This window comes from Salarias fasciatus, chromosome 23 (assembly GCF_902148845.1).
Source record: "Salarias fasciatus chromosome 23, fSalaFa1.1, whole genome shotgun sequence".
Lineage (NCBI taxonomy): Eukaryota > Metazoa > Chordata > Actinopteri > Blenniiformes > Blenniidae > Salarias > Salarias fasciatus.
In genome coordinates, this window is record NC_043766.1 from 13,245,087 (window position 1) to 13,255,742 (window position 10,656).

A 10,656-nucleotide genomic window follows, 5' to 3' on the forward strand; every position below is an offset into this window, starting at 1 on the left:
TCACTGGCTCGGTGCCTCCAGATATCCTGCCGCTCAGAGTGATCCAGGCTGAGTCAAATCACAGTGAGAAACATAGAGGAGTCACACCTGGCTGTCAGACAAGAGGGTGTCCCACTTGAATTGAGACATCAACCTTTAAATCCTCCCTTTCAAAGGACAGAGGAAGACAATATCCCGCATGACACTGTATTATGACGAAAGGGCTTTTTTTTAAGGCAACCATTTGATTTATGATGATTATTATGATTATAGAAAATTTTGATTGAGCTGTTTACTGGTCCAATTCTTCACAAGCTGTTTTTACAACATTTTGTAATTTTTTTTTTGTTTGTTTGTTTTTGCTTGTCATATAACATTTTATCCAGCTTAGAAATATTTGGTAACACTTTACTTGAACTTTATAACACATTATAGGTAGTTATAAACACTCATAAATGACAGTGCTTTATAACCCACTATACAGCATAAAATTAGGGTTAGGGTTAGGGTTACGTCCTGATGTTAAAAAGCATTGTGATCATTGAAGAGTGTTTATAACTATAGTTATACAGTGCTATAATATACAGTGCTATAATGTATTTATAATGTGTTATACAGGGGTGCTTCAAGTAAAGTGTTACCAAATATTTCACAGAAGTGCTCTAAGATCATCAAGTCAGAGAATGAGATGCATGTTGATGATAGCAAATGCATTGAAAGCCATGTATGGTACTTTTTCAGCTCTGGAAACAGGAACCTCTCCATCTGTGAAATCTATTGGATCATGAGCAGTAGTCTATGTTTTAGAGTTGTTTCAGCGATACGACTGGGAATAATCAGATTTGTATAGATCTTTTGACAAGACACATACACAAGTTAAATACTGGAAAGATCAATTTTTTTGTGAAACTGTGTAATAAAGTATGAATGAAGTCAACTGCTAGAACCTGAAATTGCAATTACCATGGATGTAAAGATAGTGACATTTGAACTCCAAAATTAACCTGTGAGTCATTGTGAATGTTTCAAAACATTTTCTCCAGGTTTCCTACAAGTTTTCTTCTGATTTCTTCTAAGTTTCTTATAGGTATCTTATAATATTCAGAGCAAAAAATAAAAATAAAAAATTCATTTTTGCAGCCTGCAAACAGCTCGTCTATTCAAGTCATGACATGAATGTATCAACTTCAAAAATTTATCTCAGTAAGATTAATCGGTAAATTGTTACAAGTATCAGAAAGCAGCCAAAAACAAATGTAGCATTACCTCAAAGTCTACGGGATGTTGCACTCAGACATGTTTTCTCTGAAAAGAAAGCAGTCTTTTACTTGACGACGTCTTTCTTATACAGAGTCAGAAAGCGGGGGTTTGCTGCAGTCAGGTCTCTGCAGTCATCGGTCTTTGAAGATTATCGGGCCTCAACTACGTGACAGAAGGTCACCACTCTCTCACTGGCTTGGTGCCTCTCGCCATCCTCCTCCTCCTCCCCAACTCAACTCCACCGCCCCACCCTCCTGCCACTATTCAAAATGATCCAAACGTCTTCTTCTACTACTACTCTCGGCAGATGACCTCTTCTGGCATTGCCCCAGCTGACCTTCAGCCTCCCTGTTTGTAACTGCTCATTTAATATTTCAAATACATAAACAATTAGGGCAGTACATATCTGTATCACTCCAAATCACCAAGAAGCTAAGGTCAAACTTGAAGCACCTGCAGTCCTAACATAAGTTAGCAAAGTTTTGTTTGTTTCGGTGTATCATCTGTGGTCAGCAATTTATTTCATGCTATACACCCTGTCTACCACTGGAGATCAGCGTTGAACACCAAAAAGCACCTGTCTCTCTCTCTCTCTCTCTCTGTGTGTGTGTGTGTGTGTGTGATGTGTGTGTGTGTGTGTGTGAGAGAGAGAGAGAGAGAGAGACAGAGAGAGAGAGGGAGGGAGGGAGAGAGAGAGAGAGAGAGACAGAGACAGAGAGAGAGAGAGGGAGGGAGGGGGAGAGAGAGAGAGAGAGAGAGAGAGAGAGAGAGAGAGAGAGAGAGAGAGAGACCATAAAAAAGGATCTATTGTTTCATTTATTGTGTTTTTCAGGCAAGATCATGAGAATGAAGCCGCACTGCCACGAATATTCTGAATATCCCTAGAATCAACAAAAAGACTCAGAGCAGGCAGGACGGGTCTGTGAATCCAGGTCAGTCATACAAATGGGAAAGATTTGCATGTTATTGTTGTGAAAGACAGAGACACACCAGAGTCATATTTCATAAACCCTGAAAGAAAATGCCAGTGTAAAAATAAAAAGAAGAACTGTTTTACCACATGAACAACATATTAATGCACTGTGAAAAAATTCTTGTCAGTTAAAAACATTGGTAAAAAATGCTAATCAGATCATATTGCAATGTCCACACCATGATTTACTCTTAATTTATCAAGTCAAGTCTGAATACATAAAAACACATAGCTTGATTTAGCTGATTTGACTTCAGGCTAAAGAAATATAAAGATTGCAGAAGTGATGGTGTAGCCCCCACAGAGCCCTGATCTGAACATCAATAAATCTGTCCCGAATCTCCATGAAAAAAGCTTCTGTCGTTTGTTATCCAACATGTTGATAACAACTTTAATCTAGAGTGCCCCAAACAAATGTGCAGGGAAGAGCTAATGCTCAAAGGCATGCTTAATACTTAATTGTCACATCTGATATATTTGGTCTGAAAATGTAAAAAGATGTAAGTGTCACTGACCCTCTAGAACAGTAATGTAGGCCTGAATGTCATGCTTCACAAAGACATTATAGAAAAGGACGTCAACAAGAGGAAGAAGGGGAGGCACCGCAAACACTTCAAATCAGCACAGATTAAACCAAAATACAGCTTCATAAAATGTGAAGCATTGGTACAGTATAGGACAAACTGTTGTGGTTTAATGTGAAAAAATCAGCACTACCTACGTGGGGACATGAAGCCCAGCTGGTGAGGGCAATGTTTAGATTTGTAGTGAAAAAAATAGGTGTGAATGAGGACCAAACTAACCAAAAAAGGTGTAAAGAAAGTACTGTGCTATAGTAACATTGACTGTTGTTTTTATCATCATTGAAGAATCTTTATTTTCATTTAAACACTCTGTATTGTTTGAACTGATGGAAAAAAAAATATTAGCGCGTTAGAGAGCATTATTATTACAGTACAATATACATTCATGTTTCTGAAATGATGTTTAAAAAAACATAATTCAAAAAAGAAAGGAAAACAAAGTTCAGGAGGAGGGCAAACATGAATGTGAGGCAGCCACACATTGAGATAATTCTAATAAAATGAAAACATAAGCATTATATGCTCTTGGGAAATGTTTCATCAAATGAAAGCAAGAATTTCATTAATATATCCTGAATAAAGTATAAATTCATAAATTAGGAAAAACAAAGTAACAAAAATGTTTTACACTCTCTGTACAAAATATACCACACACACACACACACACACACACACACACACACACACACACACACAATTTTTTTCAGAGTATTTACAAATATATAAATCCTCTGAAACTGCCAATGACCCCCCCCCCCCACACACACACACACCCCACCACCACTCAAAGCAAAAAAAAAAAAAAAAATCACATTTAATGTTGTACGTCACATTTCAGTCAGCTTCAAAGAGTTTTAATCGGCTGCTCGATGTCTATCACATATGTCTATCACAAGATGTCTTCTTTGTCTGTCCCAAAACATATTTTTTTCTTCTTTTCTTTATTCATGTTTTACCAGTGACTGATCTTCTCTGTAAACTCAGAATAGGAGAAATCATTAAGAATAAACCTTGATGTTAAATTACAATAATTTTATAGAGCAACAATATCTAATTGACAGCAATTTTTTTAGGAAGTCCTGTGTTTTAACTAAATATTTGTGTTTGCCTCATTTCAGTGTGGTACCATTTAAAAGCGGTCATAGAGCAGTTTCTCATTATTGACACGTGGTTTTGTTGTTTTAAGCAAACACATCAAAACAAATACGTGATTGTCCTTCAGATTCAATAACATTTTTTCTTTTGTATGAGTTTCACATTTGTCAGTCACTTTCAAGGAGACATTTATACTCATATGACTTAGACTGAGTCTGTACTGTAGGTAGTTGTGTTCATGAAAATCATCACCTGAGTGAACACGCAGAAATGACCTGTTGGGATTGACAATCAATGTAACTACTGTCAGCAGCGTTTCTGAGTCTTGGAGGTGCCCTTCAGGACAATGTGCGGTAATCCAACGGACCATTTGTCACAGGGCCAGTACTGGAGTCCAGGCAGCGAGTACGGTATCTCATAATTAGCATCCAGGTAAGCGATGAGGGTGCTGCCGTAGGCCACAGCCATCACAATAAAAATGTGCCTGTAGGGTGGATAAATTAGAGTTTAAGACACAGAAAGCTGTACTACTTTTTCACTTAGACAGGGGGCAGTTTAACATCATTTGCTGAATGGACTTTGATATTAGAATCACTGCATTTCACCTGTGGTTTTATTGAAGTCATACATCCAAATCAGTTAATGTGTTGGAAACCTTGAGGATCAAAATATTTTTTACAGCAAATGAATCTTTCTTGGTGCATTCAGACTAAATGCTAAAGGATTATCAGAAGTGCAGAATTTTAAAAGACATGCAGTTGTTTATAGAAATATGTTTTACAATTCTTATAAATAATTATGATGCCCTTCATGGCACTAGGTCTGGGTCGTGCATACTTACTTTACTCTCACTTAAAAAAAGTTAAAACTGAGCTCACCAGAACCCATGCAGGTAGCAGAAGTTCACTCGCTGCCAGAAACTGCAGCCAACACGGTCACTAATCCAGCACGAAATGGCAAGCACCCACAGAGCCACTGACAGCTTGGCAAGGCGCAGGGCCTTCTGGTCAGTGCAGCTAATGAAGAGACAGACACTTGGTGAAGAATGAAACTGTGGCGTGGGCAGTTAGCTTGCACGAGAAACATCTTTTTCTCACCATCTCATCTCGATGGCTAGAGTGTAGAGCAGGTGGAGGCCAAAGCAGTTTAAAGCATAGGCATTGGCCGTTGGTTTGACAAATGACGACAAAGTGCTGACGACTGTGATCAACAGGACCAGTTTTGAAAATGTGGACCTGCAATTCAAAGGAAACAGATTAAAAAAAAAACAGTTGGGTGATAGACGACTGTACATACAAGGCACATAAGGTGGTACAGTAATAATGAGGCCATTGCCAAACTGCAAGTGCTTAATGCTACATGTCAAAAGAGAGGGTGAATATTGTTATTTCACATAAATTATGAACTGAAGGACTCCATAATAGAAGCATGTATTAATAGACCTTTACTGAACTTTCCATCCTGAAAAGTTGCTCTAGTAGAATACCATAATATAGAAGAAACGAAAGATGAACACAAAGAGACCTGGAAGACAGAACTGACACAGAACGCAAGGGTCTGGACATCCTATTCCTGGATAACTTTTCTAAAGATTCAATCAATATATTGATTTTTGATGCCTCTCTCAGATTTCAGATCATTAAAGTTTTTCATGCCACTTTGAAAGAGTCAAAAATATGAACTACAACTTTCCTGATTCATCAATTGTTTTAATTCAATGTTTCAGGAGTTTCGGGATGATTGACAGCAGCTATATTGAGCAAAAACGAGAAAAAAAAATCTATTGCCACAAATTCAAGATGCCAAGATTTACCAGCAAGAAGAACAGTGACTGGTGTTGAGAAAGTTTTGTTCAGCATGTCTGTATGGGTCCACAACAAATTCAAAGCCCTAACTCCACCTGATGTGCCAACAAGTCTTCTTAACATGAAATATTAATGTTTCATTTCAAACTCTGGCTGAGGAGCCACCTCACCCTCTGCATCCCTCCTGCTCCCCCTGATGGACATGCTCAGTATTCCCCTCATGTTCAGTAGGACCAGCCCATAAAGCTTAAAACAACAACAACAAGCAAACTGGAAAATCAATGTGAGATTATTTAAGGCTGAGAGATTCTTTTCAGACATTCATCAAATTTTAATTCCTTGTTGCCGCACTGTGGTTAAATATTTACAGAGGTAGGGAGGAGCTCAATTTTTACAGCCCCCTCTCTTTTCACGTTGAGGTGAGGACAGCAGCAACATATTGTGTTTTTAGGACAATGGCTAGTTGGAGCTGTCAGACTGGCTCCTGGGCCCTCAAGGGTTGAGTTTCACAGTCTCATACCTCACAAACACGCCATCATTGTTGGTCTATTATATGCGAAAATGTGAATACTGCTAATTATTTCACAAATGTGGTTAATAGAGAGAGTTCAGAAACAAAACTCGGGAAGCGGAGGCGCAGGCGCTGATCCTGTGGGTGCTCCAGCGATCGAGTAATAACTAAAAAAGTTTAAGCACTCACCAGAGCATAACCAATAAAAAAACCCAACAACAATAAAAATGAATCTTTAAAATGAACTAAACATTTGAATGAATTCTTGAAAAATGTGTTGCATTGGCCAGGATTTGAACACCAGCCTTCTATATCGCAGGGCAAGAATTCTGACACTCCACCACCAAAACCTATGTACATTTCATTGACTCTTACAAGGTTTCAGTGACTGTAGGCTATATATAATGGATCATTAGAAAACAAAGAAATCCTTTGTAAAATCAGATGTTCAGAAGTAGCGAGAAACCCTGTATAGTCCGAATTATGCGTTTTATACGATGTAGGTAGGCTATTCATAATGTTTGAGCACCTATGAACAAAAATATAAATCAGTGCTTCTGGGCAGAAGTATCCAAGAGACTAATCTAAAAGGTGAGTCCAAATACAAGCAGAATGCAAAAGCATAGAGAATCCAGAACACCAACGAACACATGGTAAAACATGAGGAGAGAGGGGTTTATGTAGGACGGGGAAGACACTAAATGCACTCAAACAATCAGACACATGGAGGGAGTGCAGACGGGAGGGGCAAGTGTGCAGAGACAAGACAAATTTAACGTACCGATCTTTTATAAAAGAAGGAAAGAGTTTCCGAGGGAACCAGACAGCGTATCCCACTGCCAGCACCCACAAGATCGACAGCTCATCCAACATCTGACCAACGAAACTCAGAGTCATGTGGAAATACACAGAAAACATTCCTGTGAATGAGAAAAGTGGCCATTTACCAACAAATTTTTCATGTTCTTTTAACTTTATACAGGCAAAAATCATAAAACATACATGTTAAAACAGAATCTATTGGATTTTGTAGAGATTCAGACATTATATTGAAAACTTTTTTTGAACCCTACAGATCGACTGTTCATCTCAGATCATGAATTAATATGAGACCTTTAGCACTGTTCGGCTCTCAGTCAGGTATGAATACCTCAGCATTATCTGAAATGCAGTGTTTGTATTTCTCAAGCCCTTTGGCAACAAGTTAATATTCAACCTCTATTGTCCCTGGGTATATTTTTGAAATTGCAAACTGGAATGAATGACTTTGTATTACAGGATTGGTGCTTCACGTTCACATGGTGATGAAACACAGACACTGGAAGGACAACTCTCTGTGAATATGAACCTTCATGAGCAAGTCAGACACCAGTGAACTGACCTACAAAAATCATCATGATCCAGACGGTGTGGATGGCCAGAGACCTCTCTTTGGCGTAAGGGTGCAGAAGGTAGAGCATGATGGGAGATACGATGAAGAAAACAAAGCTGCTCATCTGCGGGCAAAGTATCAGTCAGTGGAAAAATCAACGTATAGAAATAGCATAATACTAAACAAAAAAATAAATATACCTATGTGTCAGGTGCTGTTTGGAGTGTTCTCTGAATACATATATTACCTTAGAGAAATGTGAATGTTTTGGTCTACAGGGCTTACCGTATTGAAAAACTCCACGACATGTTCAGAGTGTCTGTAGTTGTCTTCACACCAATCAATCTCTGAACTCTCATAGGAAAAAACTTCTGCCATTTTCTCACTGGAGTAAACACCTGCGACACGGGCAGAAGATGAACCATTCATGAACACTAAGTTCAATAATGAACAAACCTGCACTTTGGAAAAATGTATTTCTGTGTCAGTTTATCTACAATATTTTAATGTGTGGTTAATGGAAATTACTTTCCACACACACAGAGTTGTTTTCAGATAGCATTCAAATGTGGATGTAATGACTGCAAGAAAGCCTTTCCCTGTAATCTATTTTTATTTCAGATTTTATTTTGACTTGCAATTCAGAGACAAATTACAAACTACTAACATGTAAAGTAGAGTCAAACGTGTAGAGACCTCTGTAGTCCCTCAAACGTCCTACACTCAATTCAATGTCCAGATAAGTCTTAAATTTTTGAAATGGTCAATGTCATTCAGTTGATTTTACACACTGGACGCCATTACACAAACTTTGAGAAAGCAGTACCAGGCTAACATTACAGGTAAAACAACTGAAATAAAAGTAGGTGAGAAGTCATGCTGAAGACGAGGTTTATATTATGTATATGCAGTAATACTTTTATGATATCCCACAAGGTGAACTGTGTACTGTGGCTCAGTGCTGCAGTTACATAAGGTGGGGTCTGTGTAAACACTGCTATCAAATATGAAATTCTTCAACTGGTGATAGCATTGTATTTTCAACTGTTAAAAAAGAAAGAAAGAAAATAACATTACATACACAGGAACTGAAGAAACCGGAATAACAGAAAGCAGCCCTCACATTCTTACCTGCTATCACGTGGATAAACTGCATGGAAGTGGATAACTCTAGTATAATATAATGATTGTAAGTATAATATGGTATTCATAAAACTATCTCAAATGAAGCCCAATATTTATTGATTATTATATCAATTTATGAGCTACCACATCCCATCTTAACTCTACAATGATCACTCCAGCCGCCCAGGGAACAACAATGAGAATATTCCGGTGTCCTCTCGTCATTTGTACCACAGTTTTAACAAACCAAAAGAGAGAAATGTGAAGAATTAAAATAAAAAAGAGGCGGAGAAATTGAAAGTTTGATTCTGATAAAAACTGCGCTGTTGCAAATTAGTTTAAAGAATCAGCGTGTTCTCTCTCACCTCCCATGCTGCTCTCGTGCCGGCCTCCAACCCGTCAGTGCTGCTCGCGCTCCAGGTGACACAACAGGTGGATGCGCGAGGAGCGTCTCAACGCAGCCGAGCCTGCGGCACGAGACCGTGACGTCACCGACGTGCAAACTGAACTGCTCCACGCCATCGGGAGGGTGGCTTCGCTAGTGTTTGCTTTCAGCAGTGATTGAGCAGCACTGCAGGTTATAGCCAAGATAAAATGCAGGAAGTAAAAGGTGTGTAAAACCTCAGGAATCCAAAGGTTACAGATTTTTTTTTTAAATCAACGAATTTTTAGATGTTATAGGCTCTTAATTCCATCAAAATATGACGCATAATTACAAAAGGAGATAAAGTTCACAGCACCATGCCGCAAGTAACTCCTGTTTTTCCTAATCTGAGTTCATCCCTGGAGAAGAGGCTCAACCAGTCCATCTGCCAAGTCAAAGCCTTTTAAAATAAAGGTCTGGAGCAACTGAACGACTGGAAAACAGGTGGTGCAGCCTGTGTCTGTGACTCATACATATGTGACAAAAATGCATTGCTGGGAGTAGATGCGTTTACCTTTTCTTTTTATTACACTGAGCATAGTTTGTTAGACATCTAAGTTGCTAGACAAGTCACCAACTGATATTATGCTCTCTCTCTCTCCCCGTGTTTGTCTCTCTCTTTACATATAAAGTCATTTCAAAAGCCAAAGACACACTGGGTTAATGGACCCAGTGATGGCCTGGTCGTCTGCCCAGGGTGTTATCTGCCCTTTGCCTCATATTGGGTGTTGGCAGAGACTGAAGGATCAGTCGGACCTTAATCTGGATTAAAGAAGCACAGACAACATAATGAATAGATACACTCAAAAAGAAAAAAAAGGGGGGGCTGTAATGTAAGATGCAATTAACAGTTTAAAGTCTTGATTCCTAAGATCAGTTTCTGGACATTGGGGGAACCCCAGAGGTAACCAAAGGAAAAATGATAAAGAAAATAAAATCGTTAATTTATTATATCTGTACTGTATGACAAGTTCATTGTTTTTTGAAGTACATGTGGCAACAATGGGTGAGATGATTTAATGAAGATGTATTAATAAGCCTGACAACGCCACCCTGGGAATTTCACCCAGGGAATTCAATGCAAGAAGGCACACTGGTTCGTTGCCCGGAAAAACGGCTTGCTATGTGGTTGCACAGATAAAAATACAAAATTTTATTAACAAATTGGTTTAAAATAACATTCACACATTAAAACTCAGTGAGGGCGGGGGAAGACCTGGCTGAGGCCTAGTGGAGGGATCATTCAAAAGAAAAATAAATCATTCTAAATCACCCAACCCGTAGCACACAAATACTCCCACCACCAGGAACACGCAAAGGGAACGCCACCACCAGGTCACCAGCACCACACTGGCCTCCAGCCGCTGCAGAAGGGGAAGGAAATAAAAGAGTGGGGTTGCAGTCAAAAGAAATCAAAATTAACAAAAGATACACAACACTGTCACATACACAACCCACATGTTCACACACTCGTTAACTCATTCATACTGAGGGGGCTTGGGGGGGGCAGAGCCCCAGTTTACTGTTC

At 38.9% G+C, this 10,656-nt stretch overlaps 1 protein-coding gene across 1 annotated transcript; it reads right to left on the bottom strand.

Moving 5' to 3' along the window:
- Nucleotides 1-4,162: 4,162 nt before the first annotated feature.
- On the bottom strand, nucleotides 4,163-9,093 carry acer1 (alkaline ceramidase 1). The gene is made up of 7 exons (XM_030082807.1): nucleotides 9,070-9,093; nucleotides 7,865-7,977; nucleotides 7,589-7,703; nucleotides 6,989-7,127; nucleotides 4,989-5,126; nucleotides 4,770-4,907; nucleotides 4,163-4,375 (listed from the first exon to the last, which is right to left on the bottom strand). The coding sequence occupies exons 1-7, from the start codon at nucleotides 9,074-9,076 to the stop codon at nucleotides 4,198-4,200; spliced, it is 828 nt and encodes a 275-aa protein (XP_029938667.1). The 5' UTR covers nucleotides 9,077-9,093; the 3' UTR covers nucleotides 4,163-4,197.
- Between the last annotated feature and the right edge of the window lie 1,563 nt (nucleotides 9,094-10,656).

Excerpts from the sequence above, each read along its gene's own strand:
- acer1 (XM_030082807.1), bottom strand. Across the intron at positions 7,704-7,864 it reads TCGTGGAGTTTTTCAATACG|ATGAGCAGCTTTGTTTTCTT; the intron begins GTAAGCCCTGTA and ends CTTTGCCCGCAG. Across the intron at positions 7,128-7,588 it reads GATCATGATGATTTTTGTAG|GAATGTTTTCTGTGTATTTC; the intron begins GTCAGTTCACTG and ends TCTCATTCACAG.